Source organism: Camponotus vicinus, unplaced genomic scaffold (assembly GCF_025532165.1).
Source record: "Camponotus vicinus isolate PSW18456_S1 unplaced genomic scaffold, iyCamVici1.0 SCAF_9, whole genome shotgun sequence".
NCBI classification, from domain to species: domain Eukaryota; kingdom Metazoa; phylum Arthropoda; class Insecta; order Hymenoptera; family Formicidae; genus Camponotus; species Camponotus vicinus.
Window position 1 is genome coordinate 7,729,292 of NW_028141981.1, and position 21,415 is coordinate 7,750,706.

At 34.6% G+C, this 21,415-nt stretch overlaps 1 protein-coding gene across 6 annotated transcripts in view; it reads left to right on the forward strand.

The window, feature by feature from the left end:
* LOC145977546 (glutamate receptor ionotropic, kainate 2) overlaps nucleotides 1-21,415 on the forward strand; it is a 136,737-nt gene that overhangs the window by 79,298 nt on the left and 36,024 nt on the right. For all 6 annotated transcript variants that reach the window (XR_014440544.1, XM_083109649.1, XM_083109650.1 and 3 more), the window contains exon 8: nucleotides 8,375-8,527. Coding sequence is in view for 5 of the 6 variants with exons in the window: in XM_083109649.1 (XP_082965775.1) it covers nucleotides 8,375-8,527 (153 nt within the window). In the remaining variant the exon portion in view is untranslated. The remainder of the gene's footprint in view (nucleotides 1-8,374; nucleotides 8,528-21,415) is intronic.

Consider the following 21,415-nt stretch of genomic DNA (forward strand, 5'->3'; position numbering starts at 1 on the left):
TAGCGGGAAAGGTGAAGACCTCGCGTTAGACAGCAAGTAGTTCGACCGAGGCATTTCCATTTCGCTTTAAATGCTAATGAACAGGCTGAATCGGACCAAAATCGTTGGGCACGTCGTTGTCCGTCGCGAAGTGAAACTCGCGTTTCAAGAAAGACGAGACTGGACAAATGATAGATCTTTTCAAATTAATTCCACATTGCGATTATCCGGACGAGAATAGCGGATTAGGGAAAGCGCGGCAGTTTCGGCTTCTCTGCCGAACACGATGTTAGTGGTAGAACTTACGAAAACCACGGATGTCCGGCGACTAACCGCTCGATCTATCCGGACCTGCATCTCCTGGACAAGGCTTAAATCTGGCGTAGCCGGATGACCGCTTGGCCGCGAAGTTGTATATCAGTTTCTTCATTATTCACGCGAGATTGCCAATTTCCAAGATGTCAAGATGTTGGACCGATGAAGCCAATCCGCGTGGTCTCGTGCGATCGTTTGTATCGATCCAACAACCTCATTTTGAACGTAACATAATTATACATTATATATATATCTATAAAGTAATTTCAGGATAAATGGGTCAGCGTTCGAGTTTTTTAAATATGAAACAGAGATTTCATTTTCCTGTTTTATATGTCTTACAAATATTAAATATATAAAAATTAAAGCGTAAAAATTCCACAGACTTTTTTATTGTTCCTTTTGATGGGAACAGATATATAATTATCCAGTTTTAAAGTAGTTATTATTTTTAAATAAATAGGAATCGTATGATGCAGTGAAATGTTCAATTTTATTTAAATCAAATATTGCAAATATTTGTAAAGAATACTTGTACTGGTTAATATTTTATTTACGTAACGCGATCATTTTTAATTGTACAAATTTAACGATTGTGAAAGCAGCGTTTCTCTTACAAAGATTCCATTATATTGCAAAATGCTTTGAATACAATTCAATCGTGATATAAATCGGGGATATATAAAAGAACAATTAATTTTATAATTAATTCAGGGAAATATAGGTAATATTAATATATACTTATCTCTTACGCTAAAGTTTAAGCAACATGTATCACAGGAATATAATTTCGAAAACAGCTTAATCGAAACTTTAAGTAGTATTACGAGAGATGCTCGTGCATAATATACCACGATCAGATTATTTGAGCGCGATAAAGTGCGAGAATATTACAAAGCTCGTTACCTTATTATTATCAGTTATTTTTGTGTAAGTAGTATTCCAAATAATGCCGACAAATATTTTGGTAGGCATTAGATATATACATGAAAAATGTATAACTTTAAATTACATTCGAATTAAACGCAATTAGGCAAAGCCACGCTACCATTTCCGTCCATTGCGTTAAGTTGAACTCGGTGTAATTAAAAGCACGCTCCAATTAGCCCCCGGATAACCAGAGTGTATTCATGGTGCAACAACTATCGCAACTTCCATTCAACTAGGAGATTTCTGATAATGCGTGTGCTCGTCCACCTCACTTTCGTCTCTCAACATAGTGTAATAATAAAAGTGGATAATATGACATATATCTTTAAATTTTTTAATGTAGAAAAATGCAATCTTTATTTCATATCAAAAAATTAAAATACTGATTCATCTTAAAATTATCTTATGTATTACAATTTGTAATTGATTTTATTCGACGCAAATATAATATTTCATAATAGAATTTATTAAAAAATATAAAATCGCTGTGAAAAATCTCTTATTACCTTGGAAACACTATCTATATCGTTTATTACAATTATATTGGAAATTATGTATATTTTACTTATTACAATTAATATTATTTTACACGATCGTGTAATATAATAATTATTAAATGATGTAATATAATAATTATTTATTTTTATTCAAGTTTTTAAAGTGGGAATTAAAAAATAAATAATCTACTTTTGACGCGCAGTAAAATATATAGAGAGAAAATTAAGTAAACTCACTCATATCTCTTTATAAATTAAATTAAAAATTTGATATCGAGACAGGAATTTTTTATCCGTTCTCGAGTGAAATCGCATTTAACGTATCGCGTGCATTATGAATAAAATTTGGCACGGCTACAATTTGATTACATAGTAATCACGATAATCTACTCAGTTTTGTTCAAAGAGAGTAAAATTAAATGTGCGACGCGGGAAATCGCGTTCGATTCGATTCTTCTTCTCTTCGCGAGTGAAACATTGAATTGTTCGATCTCACGAGACTCGTCGATAAAATGTTTTGATATCGGCCGCAATCGATTCGATCGAGGCGTACGTTTCATGCACCCTTGCTTGTCCCCATCACCGAAACAGGAAAAAAAAAGGGAGTGACAACCGTGTCGTCTATCGCCGGCCATTAATTTCTCCTCGTTCCATCCCGAATTCATTCGGCGGACGCATTGGAGTTCGTGCAATTTTTCCGCGACGCGACCACGCACGCACCTGCAGTGCAATTGCATTCCACGACTGTACGAGTTCGCATTTTGAGCAATATGCGAGTTATAGCTGCCGCTGCAGTACCGTTTTGCGAAGCTAGCTCCATTAATACAGATAACAGATATCGATATCAGAAAACAGATGAACGTGTAATACTCGAAGTAATTTCATTCTTTAAAAAGACTATATAAAATCGATTACTGGAAAATATCAATAATGTTTTTTTCTTCATGTTTGTTGTTGCTTTCTTGCGATGTTGATTGATTTTCTCGTTGTAATTGCTTCGTGAGCATAGCTGTCATCATTGAAGTAGTAGTGGTATTTTGAAGTAGTAATATTTTAAGTTTGAAGAGAGTAATATGAGTGATTTTATTTATCTATTGCGCGAGCGAATTTAATAGAAAGTTTTTAAAGATGAAAATTGTTATATACTTTTTTCGAGTTTACAACGACATGTTGAATGGCTGTCATTACATGTTTTGACAGGAAAAAATTTAACAATGGGCAATTTTAGATTTTCTATTCTTATTAGACATAAATTTTATACCAAATTTTTTAAAGTATTTGAAGTATGATAAAATTCATGTCACGTTTATTTTGAATAATTTGATATTTTTTAATTTTATGATTTATTAAAAAATATATGATATAAAGCGAATGTGTGTAATACTTGCACTTTATAATATTTTAATATGTAATTACATAATATATATATTACAAAAATATATAAAAAAATTAAAAAGCTTTTCTAGGATTAATATCATTAGATCACCTAAAAAAAATTACATTTTATTATTTTAAATTATTGTACTTCACGTCTCTATCAGTAATATCATTAAAATATTCTTCATATAAGTTAAATCATATTGTATATCATGTATAATATGAAATTACAACAATATCAAAGTGATATAAAATTAGGAATTCATCCTGTCGGCAAAAATGAAAGATTCACGATGGCAGAACCGACTGTTTCGCTATTATTGCGACTTGTCCAACGTTGATTTTTACGAATTTTTGTCCCATCAATATATCAGGTCTCGCCGACCCGATCACGTGCCGCCGATTAAAACTTGTCATTTCCGGCCCTACATGCAATTTTATTATTCTCATCAAATCGATAGCGATTCAAAATACTCGTACGTACTGTCGCATCGCATACCGGTTATTATTCCGTTCGCGTGTCATTGCACTTCCGGATCGTGTTGTCCGGTCGACGACGAGTGCGGCGACTGGGAAAATGTACGTGTAATACAAATTGGCATAGACATGCGGCGGCAACTGTATGATTTTGTTATCGTTTGCATTTTGTATGATCATCACGACACAACGGAGTACAAATTCAATAACAAGATATTTCACTCGGCCCGATTAAATGGCATGACACAAAAGCGCTCGACAGTGTCTCACGAGAGCAAAAAATCTTAAAGAAAATAATAATAATAAAGCTAGCTGTTTTTTTCGAAAATGAAATGCTTATCTGTATGAGAGGAAAAATATATTTGCATTTTGTGTCATAAATATTCTCGTAAATAATTGATCATTATTTACTCTGCTGTGCTAAATTATTATTTGCGCAGTCAGCCTTATTTTGATTCGCGCATCGTCGCACTGATCGGCAAATGAGTGCGGCGATTGGAAAAATTCGCAAATTCATTCGATCGTCTATAACGATCATTTTATAGACAAGTGCATTATTCGCATCAGCTTGATCTGCTGTTTTCGCACGCAACAACGCTTATAACTAAACGTTGTATATTATTTCAATACAAAAATGTCTGTAACTGTGTGTAACAAGGAGAATGACGATTTTATTATACATGTATAATTATCATATTTTATACGTTATTGCATTTATAATCGTAGATCGAGATATTGGCACGAGATACACGATAATGAATTAAATTGCATAGAATAATGATCGTTAATTGATTGATGTGCGTATATATAATGATTTCAGTTGCCTTCATGATTCATCCTCGATTCGCATTCGAATCATATTAACCTCCCAAAATTGATATCATCCGCTATGATATAACACACATCATCGGATATCTTCGTCGATAGGAACATTTTGACACTGACGAATATTCGATACTGCCTTCTTCGGTGATATTAATTCCCGAAAATCAAGCCTAATGATAATAATTGATGTCTATTACACCTATAAAATATTTTTCGGATTTAATTATTAACTTCAATCCGAGATTGCTCTTAGTAGGTTAATTTTTTTCTTCATTATAATTTCTATTTTTTTTTTTTTTTTTTGGTATTTATATCGAGAATAGAAAAGTCTATCAGCATTTTATAAAATACGGCTATAATATACATAGCTGATGAATTATTCAAGCGCAATTTTGCAAAATCGGAAAATATAAAATTCAATACATAAGCAATGTTATGTATCAATCAATATCAATAATATATCGTACAGGAAATGTAAAATATTCGCTTATTAACTGCATTTAATTATCTATATTTAATTATTTACCGTAATTTTTCAATAATATATTAGCTAAAATTATAAAAATAGGAAATAAAGTTGAATAAAATACGAATTTATCGATTTCAATGACCTTAAAATATGTGAGAGAAGGTTTTACCGGCTCAACTCTAGTCTGGAAAATATAAGCAAAAGATGAAAGTTTATTTTATCATCTTGTCATCATCCGATACTTTGAATGCGAAACAAACTTTCTAAAAATGCATAGTTTTACAGTTCTAAAAATATCTGATCACATTTCCCTTTTATCTTCTGCGATATGAGATAAACGTCATTTTATTAAAAAGTTGAAAACATAAACGAAACTGTACATTTTTAGACTTCGTTTTGTATCCAAAACACTGGACAGTGGAATGCTTTGATGCAGTATAAACTGATCTCACTTTACGTGAAAATGGGAAAATGGGAAAATTATACGTTTTTAGACTTTCCCATTTAAAGCATGACTATGACTAACTTTCCTTGTTTATAACTTTGTAATAAACAATTAGCGACAACAACAACTTTTTAAGCATTGCTCAGCCTTTGACCATATGTTTCAATGTCATTGAAGTCAGTGAAAAGGATATTTCTACAGATGAAAATTTAATTACATAGAAAGGATCATAATTGCTCGTTATAGAACCCGTAAGCTATCCCAGACAGATTTCAAGTTCGCCAAGACGAGAATTCTCGCCTACAAATAGTTTGCTGGAACTTTATTGTTTGCCTCGGGCAGAGGTAAGACAGGGTGTATTCGCGTCCCACCCATCCTCCGTCCGTCCGAATCACACTTGCTTCATCCCTCATGTCACGCTCGCGCATTTGCTTGTGTCTTGCCGCATATAAATTACGTTAGCGCCAGTTTATCAACTTTCGCAAACTTTCCAGCGAATTCTCGTTTCGGATTATTACTGCCCCGCACACATCACCAGGGGGGTTTTTAACGTAATTGTAAAACCACAGCGCGCTTGTTTGTCTCGATAATTCATAAATTAATATCGAACGAAGTTGCACGCGAAACTTTTAACAACTCATTTCGCATAAAATTACGGTGAAACTACGGGAAATTATTGTACATTTCCTCATTTAATTATTGAGATCATTAATAGAGAGAGTTATACAAACAATTCATATGTATAATACTGTAAGAACATTTAGGATACAATGTGTGCAACATTTCAAAAATCGTGCGTTATCAAAATTCTCCTTAAACTTTGAAAATAGTTATGAAAATCTCGAGATTTCGAAAATTGTTGCTAATTTCTATTCTAGTCTTACATTTTCCTCTGATGAGATTGAATAATATTCTGAAGAAATTGCTGTATGCACAGCTAAATGTAATCTTGACATTATGTAAATAAAATCGCGAGCTTTCAGTTTCCCATCAGGTTAAGAATCCTAACTCCCTGGAGGTGCCACGCAAGAAAGCTTTATCATGTATAGATAGAAGAGCTTCTCTCCACGTCCAAAGTCACATTACGGAGGTATAGGCGCCCGTGAGTCGCTTTAGCTTCACTTTTTGTGCTTAAAAATATATTATAACGGTATGCAAATTAATAAGCATATTTCTCTCTTAGAGATTGCTCATGGCAAATATATTATCATCTCAAAAAAAACACAGACACGGTCGATCACAGACAAGGTAGAGAATATTGAGAGAAAAAACAAACAAGAGAGAGAGAGAGAGACGGGGAAAGACATTGAAATTGGTTAAAACCGCGTCGGAAAAGTTGATTAGTCGAACTAACGAAATTCGCGCGTCGTCAACGGAAATATTGAATCAACGGAAAGGTGCGGGGACACATCGCACATTTTAACCCAAGGCAAACATTAAAGCTCCGCAAACTACTCGTAGCAGAGAAAGAGAGAGGGAAACGTGCAAGACTAAGCACGGAGTCCGCTCGTTTACTGGATGCTTCCTGCGTGTTTGTCCGCCTCAAACACGTACCTGCACAGACGCGACGCGAAGGATACGCCGAAGGGAAAAGGAAGGAAATGAAGACGGGAAGCGGCCGCACGGGACGGAATCCTCGCGTTTCGCGACTCTGAAATACGAGCGAAATCAATTCGCGACGTGACCGTCTTTCGTGTCGATCTCTCTCCGCGGAAAAACCACTAAAAATACATCCCGGAGATGATCCGCTGTCTGCAGACAATAGTTTTGTCTCCGAAAATCCCCCTCGTCTATCTTACATCGATCAATATCGATTTGAAAACTATAAGTCGATAATCGATAAACATATCAATTCCGTTTAATTATTTGAATTGTTCTTTTGCGAATTGGCAGTTCAAGTGAGAATCTTTTTAATTATATTGATATCCATCAATTTATTCATTTATTCATTTTAAGCAAATATTCAATGACGTTATTTGCATGTGCGAAATGAAATATCACCGCTTGCAACACATTAATTTAATATTTAGCGAAGATTAATATTTACATGCATTTTTTAAATTATAGATATATGATAATGATAAATTTATGGATATACTATAAAATCATGCAAAATTTCGGTGTGTATATATGTATTTTATGTCAAATATATAACTTGCTTACAAAAACATCTATACGAAGGAATGCGCGAGGAAGTTAAAATTAATAAATATACATAGAGTGGCAGGGAAACGAGCGTGGAATATTTTATTATTTCGCTAACAGCGCGTTCTTTGGACGATATTTGTACATAATTAAATTTAAAGTGCGATAAGAAAATTGCAACGAGTGTCGGCGAGCTCTCGACGAGATGGGATAAATAGCGTGTGAACGAAATTATTTCACGCAACGTCACTATCAAATCTGTCGTAGTCTTCTCGCGTTGAATATTACATTTTCCGCCGACGTTTCCGTCGAGAACGCGACGACGAGATGAGTGGATTAGAACCGGCGCGGCAACTTCGACGCGGCAACGTACTGTGAATTTCATAATTTACGGAAATAAACGTACACATACACACATACATGCGCGTGACTAACAGCGTTACAATTAATAACCGGAGCATTTCGTTACCGTCCTCTCTCTATTTTAATAATATGTAATTCGCGTCCATTCACTTCTTCTCCAAAATCACATCCTCGCATTTCGTCGCTCGCCTCTCTCCCTTTCTCTATGAATTCATTCAAATCTCTATCAATTTACGGTAATCAATAGTTCTGTTTTAATGATCGTAATTTTGCACATTCCCATTAAATACGCCTTATTAAGTTTAATACTTTTGGAATAATTCTTCCATTCATCGACTTGACGGCGATTATATATCATCATAAAGCGCGATCTTAGTCGCACGTTAAGATGATAATTACCAATCATTTGAAAATGTAGAATGGAGCAATCTTATTGTTAGTTAATCTTGGTTAATGTCGTCAAGGTAATACTATCAAAAATATTCTGCTATTTCTGAAACGGTACGCGCTTTGTGTTATTCGACGAACATTAAGTAATCATATCTTTTGCAGGCCGAACCAGCATTAATATACGACAGTGTACAGGTGTTCGCGGTGGGATTACGTACCCTGGAGCAATCCCATGCGCTAAGACCCGCCAATATTTCCTGCGAGCTCGAGCACCCCTGGGATGGAGGATTGTCTCTTATCAACTACATTAACTCGGTAAGTCCTTTCCTTTCCTCTTCCTTTTTTGCATTTCTTTACACATAACATGTCAATATATATACAACATAAATTATATGATATTAAATTTGGAAACAATAACACAAGATATTTGGAAAATTATTCAAATTACATTTAACAATATATATTTAGATTATATGCGCTTATAATTTATAGAGAGAGTGAAAAAGTAAATACAATCGAAAAGAGAGAAATTCCCATGAAAAATAAATCGAAAATGTAGAATAAAATTGTTTTATAGAAATGTATTTATTTTCGAAAAAAATTAACTTTGTTATTCGAACTCATCTTGATAGCAATTATTAACAATTACGAATAAAAAAGAATAACATTCTGTTTAATATAAAACAAGTTAAAATAATCTTTATTATTCTATGTAAAAAAAATATTATGTGTGCAAATATGAAGATATTTTTTATTGTTTCAATAATAGAATTTTTATATTAACCATTGATAAAATAAATTTTATTTTCTATAAAAAAAATTTATTCTACGTTTTTGATTTATTTTTTTATGGAAATTTATTCCGCCTTTTTTTAAGCTTAAATGAGTGCATATTACTTTTAAATTTTTAACATAAATTTTATCGGAGAAATGTCTGATTTGAAAAAAGAATTTTATTCCGTATTTTCGACTAACTTTTTCCATTAGGAATCATCTCTTTTCCAATTAATTAGGCCACCATTAATTTGACGACCTATGCAACAGGGATTAAAGATGAAGATGCGAAATTGTAAAATGTGAAAGAGTCCATTTTCATAAATGCACGCTCGAAATATTGCAGGAGAAGTATGTATCCTCTCGTCGAGCGATGCTTATCCGTGCCACAAGTTCGCGATGTTCGCGCGGTAAATACACCCGCGGGACATATTTTAATTTTTCATAACACCATTCGCATACATTCTCGACTATATCGCGGCATCTGCCTCTCGACTTTTCCCCGCGAAAATAGGTATCGTCGTAGCAGAGAAAATCCGCGCTCGCCTCATCGCTCTTTAAACAGTGTCGGGTCCGCCCAGGAGGTGAGGCAGACACCCCCCGAGGGGGAAGAAACGTGCTGCGTAAGCTTACCGTAAATTACCGCCGGTAAGATCCGGTGTCCAAAACAAACAGTATCCGATATAGTGGCAAGCACTCGCTTCGTATTAAATATTTAACGCGATAGGAAACCTCGGTTTTTACCGTCGCGCACATGTCAGATACATGGAATCTGGAAAGAAAAACCTTTTCTCCACAAAAAAAAAATTATATCCATCAAACAGTTGTCTTATCAATTTTATCTTATCCATCAATGCAGCGTAAGGATACGAAAATACGCGTAATATATTTTGAATATTCGATAAACATTCGAGTTGGCGTGATCGAAGCTCGGATTGTTATTTACTATCAATATTCGAACACGCCGTATATTTCTAACAATTTCGCGTTAAAGCGAACACAGCCATAACGCGCTTTTATAAATTTCAATCAACGTTTTGTGCGCGAGTGCACGTCGCTCGTATGAGGCAGGACCGCGACGTAGCGTATAGCACAGCGCGACGGATAAATTGTTTAATACCATGATGGACGATTCCAAAGCTGTCACAGGCAGAGGCCACAAATCCTTCCGTGATGTTGTACTTCCCCTTTTCAACCTGTACGACATTCTTCCCGTTCCCGTGTCCGACAAGGTACGATATCCGGCTATAGTGTTTCGGGATTGATATCCACTCGCGAAGATATCGCGATATATATGTCGTGTGTATGTGTTTTCTCGTAAAATATATTACATATATACAATCTAATCTCTCTCTCACGAGAAAGAAATATAAAATATGATTTTATTTATTAAATTTAATCTTCACCTTTTTTTATATTTCTCTAATTTTTCTACTCCCGACTGAAAAATTGATATAAATGATGAAAAATTATTTAAAATATTTACAAATGTAATATGAATATTTTTTGGAATTTAATATCTTTGGAATTCTCTTTGCAAACTTTTCCTCGTCAAATATAATTATACACGTAACATATTTATTACATATTTCTTTCTATATTTTTCATGTTATATTTGATTCCGGATGAATATAATTGCGCAACCAATCTCTTCAAAACGTGCACCACATTAACGGAGTCTCTTTTACACACGTTCGATTCAATTTCCACGATTTTGATTCGGCGATCCTTCGTTAAGTCGGAAAGTCCGTCGTACTATCTGAATCGGCGCATAGAGTTCAATTTTCCCGAATTGTACAGACTTTCGTAACCTGGCGCGTACGTGACTTTCGCGCTGCTTGTTAGGAAATAAAAAGTTTGTACGGTAAAAGCAACGGCACGAGAGACCATTGGAGAATTTGAACGCGGCTGTAGTATAAGAAGAGGGATGGGAAAAGTGGAGAGCTAACAAAGATATAGACATTGCGAATAACGAGCGATAAAGAGAGAAAGGGGAAGAAGGAGAGAAGCGAAGACGAAAACGCGTTTCGCAGTTTTGCAGTTAAAAAAAAAAAGAAAAAAAGAGCAATAAAAATCTCTTGGGTATCGTCTTATACCGAGAAAGAAAATAATAGCCGTCAGTACATCTGCACGTTATTCCCTTCGTTTTTCTCCCCTTCGTCAAGAAAAGATCCACTCCGAGAGGATTAGTCAAAGCGCTCGCAGATGAAAGGAAGCGCGTGCGGCGAACCCAAGACAAGGCGCGGAATTAAACCAACCGTCGCGTCGTCTTAAGAGCACGACAAACATCGTCGTACCGTTCTCCGGCTCCACGTCCCACGAGTGAAATAACATTGTGCACTTTGGATGCGGTACAATGCGACCGCCCGAATTTGCCGCGCATAGAGTAGAAAGCGTCTCCTTGCCGTACCTGCATCCATAATTAGTTAAGTTTATCTCCTCCGACTCTCTCTCCCTTTCTCTGCCTGTCTGTCCGTCTTGTTCCGTCTCTTTCACGTACAAGCTACAAATTTGACCATCTTCAACGTAGGAGAAACCGGGCCCTTTAATGCCCCACCGTCTGTAATATCTCACCTCCTTCTCCTCGCAAACTTTAAGCGAGCATCCTCTCGCCGATATCGAATGTCTACGCGCGATCATTAATTTAATAGCGGGATTCCAATATCGGTCGGTGGAGCCTCTAATTGAGGAATATTTGCGCAGTCTGCTGTCAATTTCCCCCCCTGCCGGTTCCTGAAATTCCGGCATAGCATCATGCGTGCCAAACGTTAGATTATGACGCCGAATATGTCGAAATTGAATTAATGACGCGCGCGACGCGCGTTCTACATGCTGTGCACACGTATGTGTCCATCTTGACGCACGGGACCCATAAATATCACATGGCGCGCGATATGATTCGCACGCGGCAGCATACAAGCGACCAACTATGAATACGCATTCGTGCACATTCGCACGTAAATGCAGCTATCGCGCCGCAGAAGGATATAGCATGTGTGCTCACAGCCGAATAACTGAGAATATCACGTAGAATTTCCTTAAGATAAGAAAAAAACGTTTCAGATTTCGTGCTCTTAATTTATAGAATCTCTTGGACACGCTACATGTTTTTATCGATACAATAAGATTGTTAGAATTTTATAATCGTGAGAAAAATATCGTTACGTGTTCATTATCAATACGCGAAAATCTTAGTTTAGAAAATGTTTTTATATCAATATTTTTTAGATGTAAAAAATATATTGCAAGAGAAAAAGAAAAGATCCATCAAATAAAATTAATTTCTATAATATTAACGTTATAAATATTAATTTTATTTTTTGTTGAGAAATTAAAAAACATAAAAATATGGAATTTATCGAAATTTGCTAATATCATCTCTATTTGTTGCGCAGTCAAAGAGAAATTTATCCTTCGATATATTTATAATATCACCTCGCTTTCCTCTCTCCTTTCGTAGAAATGCCACGGAATAGCATTAAAATCGCAAAACCCTATACTTGACGGCCCCTCGAAATTTTTATTGCCGAATTAGCTATTTCGCGTTGTTTGTCCCGATGCTTTTCGAGCGTCTTTCATTTGGTTGTGTGGATTTTGGCACGCATGGTAGATTCTTGTTTGTGCCCTATTGGCATTATATTACTTTCTTACGCCGATTTAGTCCCCACGACAAGGGCAAATGTAAAATGGGTCGTCGGATTAAAATCCATCCGCTCGCTAAATTTGCCATAAATAAGTTAAACGAATATTGTGCGCGACAGTGGGCGGATTGTTGAGGCGCCAAGTAGCGCGATCCGAGTTTTCGCAAACTCCTCTAACAATCTTTTTATATATGCTATTCAACAGAAATTTACGGCCCGGCTTACACGTATACGCAGACAAATCCGTGTGTTCTCTCTTTTCCCCCCTCTCTCTTTCTCTCTCTCCCTCTCTCTGTCTCTCTCTTTCTATTGCACACTCAACTTCGTTTAATTAAATCTTAACCGAGCGCATTCCGTTTAACTTAACGCCGGTGCTCCTGCTTTTACGAACTCAGCTCTAAAAAATTGTTCATCCCTCGTGGTTTATAAAATTGGACGACCGCGATCGTAAATTTCGCAAAATTATAATAGTAAGAATTACGTGGAATCGAGAAAATAAAAATTCAAATAAGGTATCAGCACAAAATAGATGAAAATAAAGTGGTCGCGTGATGAAATATATAATTTTAGTATAAAAATTAATCAAAATAATTTGTTGAAATACTAAATGAAAAAGAAATTACAATAAGTAATTGAAAATAGAATGTTGTATTATGTTATAATAATATTATTGCATGTAATAAAACAATAAAGAAAGAGTAAACAATAAAGAAGAAGTAAATTGACGTTTTAAACATTTACATTTTATAATTAGATTGATATTTTATCATTCTAATTATAATAATTTTAATTTATAATTTTATATGGAATATTTTTTAAAACATGTGATATATTTTGAAAACATCACGCTTTTCGACATAACATGATGGACATTTCTTCTTCTACATTCGTAACAAGTAAATTGGGTTTATACAAAGGACAAGTTATCTCAGCGTAGCTTTTACAGTGGAGCATTACGTGATATCTAGAAAATAAAAATTCAAATAAGGTATCAGCATAAAATAGGTGAAAATAAAGTAGTTGTTGTAAAATATATAATTTTAAAATATAAATAAAATAAAAATATAAAATAAAAATAATCGAAAAGATGAACTGAAAAAGAAATAAAAAAGAAATTATATTAATAATTAAAAATAGATATTACTATATAATAAATGTTACATGTAACAAAAACAATAAAAAAAATATTAATGTGTTTTAAGCATTAACATTTTATATTTAGATCGATATTTTATTATCGATCTAATAATAATAATTTTAATTCACTAATTATAATAATTTAAATTTTCGACTGAATTAAACAACATATTTAGTTTTGTAAATAAATTACACAATAATGGAGATATCAGAGATATAAATTACACATTGAAAATCACGTCGAAGCACATTTTATAGCGCTCGTAATTCGCGTTACATTATCTTCAAGTACGATCCAATCGATATATAAAATAATATATCCGTACAATATGTTTGCGAAATAAAAGTATTTTATAGGTTGCTAAATAAATATTCGCATTAATTTATACCAAAAATGGATTTCTGATTTGATAAATTAGATTACAAATTTTACATAATCAATCACACATGTAATTATTTATCTACGAATATAAACTACTCTGTATCTAATATCGATAAATAATTATATAGAAATATACAAGTCTGTAATTAAAATTTTATTGTTGTTATTTTCTTATTATATTAATTAAAATTTTATTGTTGTTATTTTCTTATTATATTAATTAAAATTCTATTATTGTTACTTTCTCTTTCTTTTAACGTATTATGAAATATAAAAGCATAATAAGTAATAATAATATAAAAATATAAAAAGTAATAATAATAAAATTCTAATCAAAACATGTTTTAATTTGCGAGAAAAAATAAAAATCTCAATATGCACAAATGTTTTTTTAAATTAAAATTAAAAATAATGTTTTAAATAAAACGCTTATGGTTTTAAAAATTATATTTAAAATATTTGGAGTATGAAATAGACAGAAGAATTTATCACATATAGTTTCTAATAGGAGTTTCGTGTAAAATTCTCATAACTTTAGATAGCCACTCTTTTAAATTGTACGAAAAATGTATCATATTTTTTAATTTTGTTGTAAATTTTTTGTTACAAAACGCGCAGCCAGTTATCTACCATGTTATCATTCTTTTGCAAGTACTTAACGAAACGGTCTGCAAAAACGAAATTCACTGCGCTCGTAACTTTGCATCTTTACGGCGTACAGAAAATTCGCCTGTGAAAGCAGAGCTGTTCTGACGCATGTTACAATTGCACCCTGGTCAGCCTTTTATTATCTTCATGTGCCCGCATCTCTGAAACTGCGATTTCATCTCGGAATTCCCTTCGCATAGTCGGTTATTGATGGCATGTTTGCAACAATTCATTCAAAAAAAGTTTTTTGCTGTTTGTTCCTCCGCCTTTACATTTCTTTTATATCTCGTTGAAATATACAGAGATTATTATGAATCTCCAAAATATTATATTCTTTAGAATTTATATTATATTTAATCATTACTTATTTATTTATAGAATTTACATACATACATATATACATATATACATATATTTATTTATAGAATTTACATATATTTATGTATAAATAATTAATATAAATTAAAATTTGTTTAAAAATTTATTCATGTATGTAAATATTATAAGTAAAAAAATAATAGTTAAATATAAATTAAAATTAATTATTTTAAATTTATATATATATATATTTCTTTTGTCTAGATAAAATATGTATCACAATACATTTGAATGCCTATGATTTCAAAGTGTGCAAATACCAATAAACTCAACTTGCATTCGTATGAATAGTAAAATCGGTCGTTCTTCTCACTCCTTCGCCCTTCATTAGAAACTTTTCTTATTCGCTAATATTCGTTCCATCTTTCTCAATCAAGCAATCGATGTGTATCTCGAACAATGATTTGAAATTTATATTCATATCCATTTTAGTAGCTACTTTAGAAATATAATTTATATTTATTTGCTGTTATTATCATCAATAAAAAACGCTAAGTCGTGTTTAACGAAAAATTATCTACATCAGATATTGTAAAAATTGTTGTAAATAAACACTCAAATTTTGTGCGATATTTATGCACAAAGCGATATTTATCTGCAAGTTGTTTTTCACATATAATAATAATATTTATATATATAGAAACAACTTGTGAAAGCCAATAATGATTTTAGAAAGCAAAATGTATTTTTAATCATCAAACATAAAAACAAGAATCAATTTAGAAGTTTTCATTCGCTACTCATGCGAAAATATCAGCTACCTATACCAGCATGCAAGGAACCTTTTCTTTTGAGAACGCTTTGTTTCTTTATTGTTGTCCGCTGCACAACTAGATATGATATTTGATTTTCTCCCATTGTTGACGCTTTGCTTTTAATCGATTTAGCTTTTTTTTCAAGGAAAAATACAGGCGTATGAAAGTACAAGAGAATTTTTTAAAGATAAAAGCAACATTCTTTGTATTGCGTAGCCGAACTGAATTCATGAAAATGTGTTTTTTTTTTTGCTGTAACTAGTTTTCATAATCTAACATATCCATAAAACCATTGTAAATCGAGTAAACGGTATTGCAATGCGCGTACAATCGATTTCCAATCATGAATTATACCGCTGTCACAAATTGCCAGACAATTTGACGAATAATTTTCGATAGCAGAGCAAAAGTCACATCGATTTCGATTTTATTGGATATTTTTTCGTATTGTTGGATATTTCATCGTGCATGCTTGTATAACCACGCATAATTCACAGTTTTAACGAAAATAAAGTACAAAATACGAGAAAACACAATGAATATATAGAAGAGACGCGTTTTGCGTATGCGTACATGTATGCGCGTGTGGCGACTATTGATCTAGGATACGTTAAAATTGCAAGTCGTTCTTTTATCCTGTCTCACATGTTCCGCATAGTACTACATCTACGCTATACCACTTTCCCGAAGCACCCCCGAGTTTGTGCAATGTTTTGGATGACCGCTTACTGAAATTGCCCTCCGTTATGCTCTCCAGTTACCTACCGCAACCTTGCCCTCCTCCGGCTCTGTCTTTTTTCATTCCCTATCATACTTGTCTCCCTTTAGTACTCTATTTTTTTCTCTATTTTCTACTCCATTACTAACTCGAAAGCTCAAATCCCGAATATCTCTTTCGAATAATTCAGTGCGTTAATCTCTCTCAATTTTGTAATTTTAACATTGTAAAAATTTTTGGAGAATTTTTTGCATAAACTATTTTAAGAACTGTCGTATAAAGCTTTATTTCAGTAGATAAATATTAAAATTCCTTGATGTCCGATATATGTAGTTCTATTATCAACATCATACGCTTTCGAAAAACGTCTTATCGTCCATCAGGCCTAATTGGAGCCGTAGGTTAATAGTTTTGTTCGTCAAATTTTCAATGTCCTCTCGCGAAGGACGCATGGATACGCGTTGATGGCTCGATTATTCGCGGCTGGAAGTGAAGATTTTCCTTAAGTGATTAGAATATCCATTCTTCGCGTGATTGCCCTAAGCCAGCCTGTGACGGCTCTTAGATCCCGTAGGATTTAACGCTCGCTCTCTCTCTCTCTCGGACGGCGTAACGTCGTAACGTGCCGGATTTGCAGGGACGCGGATTGCTGCGCCCGGCCAAATTGCTCTCGTTCTACTTGCTGGCGCGTAACAGGCGGTATAACGCGATTAATATATCGTTTCATAAAAGCGAGCTTGTTGAGCGGTCTGAGGAGATTACACGCGACGTAAAGCACGCTCTACGGCTACTTGGCCTTTGTATATCGGAAGCGCGCGCGACGACGATGGTCCACACATATTCATTATTATTTAATCGGTTATACGGCAAGACTATTTCGCGGAGTGTTGTTCGGGGATGTTAATTAACGAAAAAGAGAGAGAGAGGTAAAGCCATTGTGTACAAGCTTCGCGCTAACGATTTACACGGATTTTCCAGCGTATAACAAAACGATCCGAGTCTCAGTCGCTAAGGGTGTCAGCAAATATGATCAACGCTCGCGCGGTTTATTTGCGATAGCCGAGGACTCGCCGAGAGCGAAGGGATTTTTTTTTCTTCACAGGTCCCCTAAGGATCTGTTTTCTTCGAGAATATTATATTCGCATTGAACGCGACAATTACGAACTGACACCACCGACGTCGCAAACGACGCTGTTTATTCGCCCGTATTTATGATCCCGCTCTCGCTTTGCAATGCTAATGACAGCCGGCTGGCATTTAGTTAGATAACGTTTGGAGGCGCGCCAAGGTAACCGAGTTTCCCCAACGCGCGATCGCTTACTCCTATTGACGATACCCAAGCGTGTACAATGGTCGATATTCAATTCCGGGACTCTCGCGCCGCCGTCCCTCAAATCCTGTCGCGTATATCAGATCTTGCCGGATGCACAGCGCGTGAAGCTGCGGTACGCAAACTGCCTTTTTGCGACACGTCGTTTAAATAGATTTTTTTCTATTGACTCTGCGGCTCTGCCGCATAGTACATTCTGTTTTACGGCATATCCGACAGCTGAAACAGCTGATATGCTTCCAGAGTGTACGAGCAAAAAAGATACCATCCAATATGTTATCCTGAAAATTATTGGTTTGACGTTTGTCAAGAAGAATTATTACTTGGGATCACTATTGTAATTTTTGCAAAAGAATGAAATGTTTATGAAATTTTCGTCACACACATGATAGATATAATTAATTATATTCTCAATTTGATATGATCTATCTTTAAGCGTTTTGATATAATTTTTTTTGAAGATAAACACTTTTTCAAACTTATTTTGAGGGAAATTATATGAGTCGTATATACATATATTACAAAAATTTCCATCACAAGAAATAACTACATTTTTATTTTTAAATGAAAACAATCTACAAAAAAGGTCCTGATGATCAAATCACAAATTTAAATACGTTTAAAAGGCTTAAGACCTACGCCAGTTATTAATGCGTGAAAATATTACAAAAACATAATAAATTATATAATAAAATATCAGAAAGATACAAAATACATTAAAACGAACATGACAAACGCTCGCGTTTCGACTCAATTCGAGTCCTTTTCAATGTCAAAATGAAATATAAATTAAAACCGTTGGAGAATAGACTCTGTGAATATAAAACCGTAACGTATGAAGGTCGGTAAATATAAGCGCACGGAAATATGGAAAAACGCATGATAAATCGCTTGAAGATCGCCAATACATATGAAAATCGCAAATCATGATCGACTAATTACAAACATTCGGCAAATGCAACGCAAATCCGCGAATTATTTGAAAATATATTATTATTTGTCCGCCTCCGGGGCATTCCATGAAAGAGCCGTTCACCTGTTATCACAGCCATCCAAAAAAGCCAGAAATAAAGCAATCCACAGCTAATACCATCCTTCTGTAGTCATCCCAAAAATTAATAATTAGATCCAAAATTAAAAAGCTCCTGCAGTGCAAAAAATTCCATGATAGAGGATAAAATACTGCGATTATTCTCAAATAATATAGTGTTTGACCCTTGCGGTTCGTTGTCTGTGAATTTTCGAAAATACAGCCTCCTTGGTACGTCATACGCTTGATCGCAGTATTTTATCCTCTATCATGGAATTTTTTGCACTGCAGGAGCTTTTTAATTTTGGATCTAATTATTAATTTTTGGGATGACTACAGAAGGATGGTATTAGCTGTGGATTGCTTTATTCCTGGCTTTTTTGGATGGCTGTGATAACAGGTGAACGGCTCTTTCATGGAATGCCCCGGAGGCGGACAAATAATAATATATTTTCAAATAATTCGCGGATTTGCGTTGCATTTGCCGAATGTTTGTAATTAGTCGATCATGATTTGCGATTTTCATATGTATTGGCGATCTTCGAGCGATTTATCATGCGTTTTTCCATATTTCCGTGCGCTTATATTTACCGACCTTCATGCGTTACGGTTTTATATTCATAGAGTCTATTCTCCAACGGTTTTAATTTATATTTCATTTTGGCATTGAAAAGGACTCGAATTGAGTCGAAACGCGAGCGTTTGTCATGTTCGTTTTAATGTATTTTGTATCTTTCTGATATTTTATTATATAATTTATTATGTTTTTGTAATATTTTCACGCATTAATAACTGGCGTAGGTCTTAAGCCTTTTAAACGTATTTAAATTTGTGATTTTTATTTTTAATTTGTAATTTAATATAATTCAACTTTCAATTTAACATTCATTTAATTTAATTTTCTCGAATAAGAAGCAAACATTTATTTTTAAAATTTAATTACAAAGAAATCTATATATGTTATATTGTTTTAATGATATTTAGCTTATCAAAAAAAGAAAATTTAACACAATAATAATTTTTCAAAAATATGAAATTTCTCCATTACGATAAAATAAATTTATTTAAGCATTTCAATTTAATTTGTCGGTTTAATTTCTAATTAAATTTTTAAATATAACAAACGTATTCCATTTTTAAAATTTATTTTTACTGAAAAGTGCGCGTTACATATTGTATAAAATTGTCTAAAATGATTAATTTAAATTTCTTACTAATTAACTAACTGTTAATAACAAGTTGATATTTTTATTAAAATAATTTTGTCAATAATTGTAAGCATGCATTCTCTGAATAAACAACGTTGTGGGGCGTGTGAACATGTGAGAGAGATGCCGAGTCTGTTTTTCGCGACGAAAACATTCCTGGCTTATACAAACGTTCCCGCGGGCGATGTTATCGAGGATCCGTTCCTCCAAATTCCTCGTACACGAGGTATGACCCAGGGCGACGCTGGGAATTGCCTCACGGTATAACCGAGTTAGTTTCTGCTCCCTAATAGGGCATTTCAGCATTCTGCTAAATCCTAACCGGAGCGACATTATGCCTCCAGCCTCCCGAGTAGCTTAATTGAACCGAACGAGAAATAATTGCCATGGCGAAGCTCGCGCGCTGAATATAATGGCGTCACGCGAATGGAAGACGCATTTCCGGGTCGTTCTCGCCGAGAATGTAATCTAAATCCCGCTTGTAAAATTACAATTGCAGACGAGAGACGACGCGCTCCCACGATTCTAATATAGACGACCGAAATGCGAGAATGATTCATTTTACTTAATGATCCAGCACGATTATTATAGCAATTAATAATTTAATTATCACTCGATGGCGACAGCGATGTGTCGACTGACTGTTTCAGTATCGACATCCTGCCAGTCAGCATTCCGTCTAAACTTAATTGTATTGTCAATGCAATTGACATTGCGGTAATCTCTCATCTCAGTGATCACAGCCGTGAGACGTGACGTTCGCCAATAACATAGTTCCGGTTACGTTCCGTGCGATGTTCGACGTGCAAACCCCCCGTTGTTCACGACGTAATTAGCGACGTGATTAAAGCGCTTACTTTGGGTAAACGCGAGGGATGATTGCACGTGAAAGCGCGTGCAAACGAGCTTCCCCGTTTTTATCACGACCGGAGAAACACAACGAGACACACACATACACAGACAACCGCGTTGGGGAGAACTAGTGGGATGAAAGCGCTTGATTAATCGCGGGAACACGCGGGAACGCTACAGGCGCACGAAGACAAGATTACACCGTGGCGAGAGAAGACCCGCCGACTTTCCCCTTAATTAAGCGTTCGCTGATAAGCCGCGCGCAGTTTATACGTTTAGCGCCAACGAGACGGAGGAGACGCGAGGAACGAGATACGTGTTCCGGGAGATAAATCTTGGAGGAACAGGAA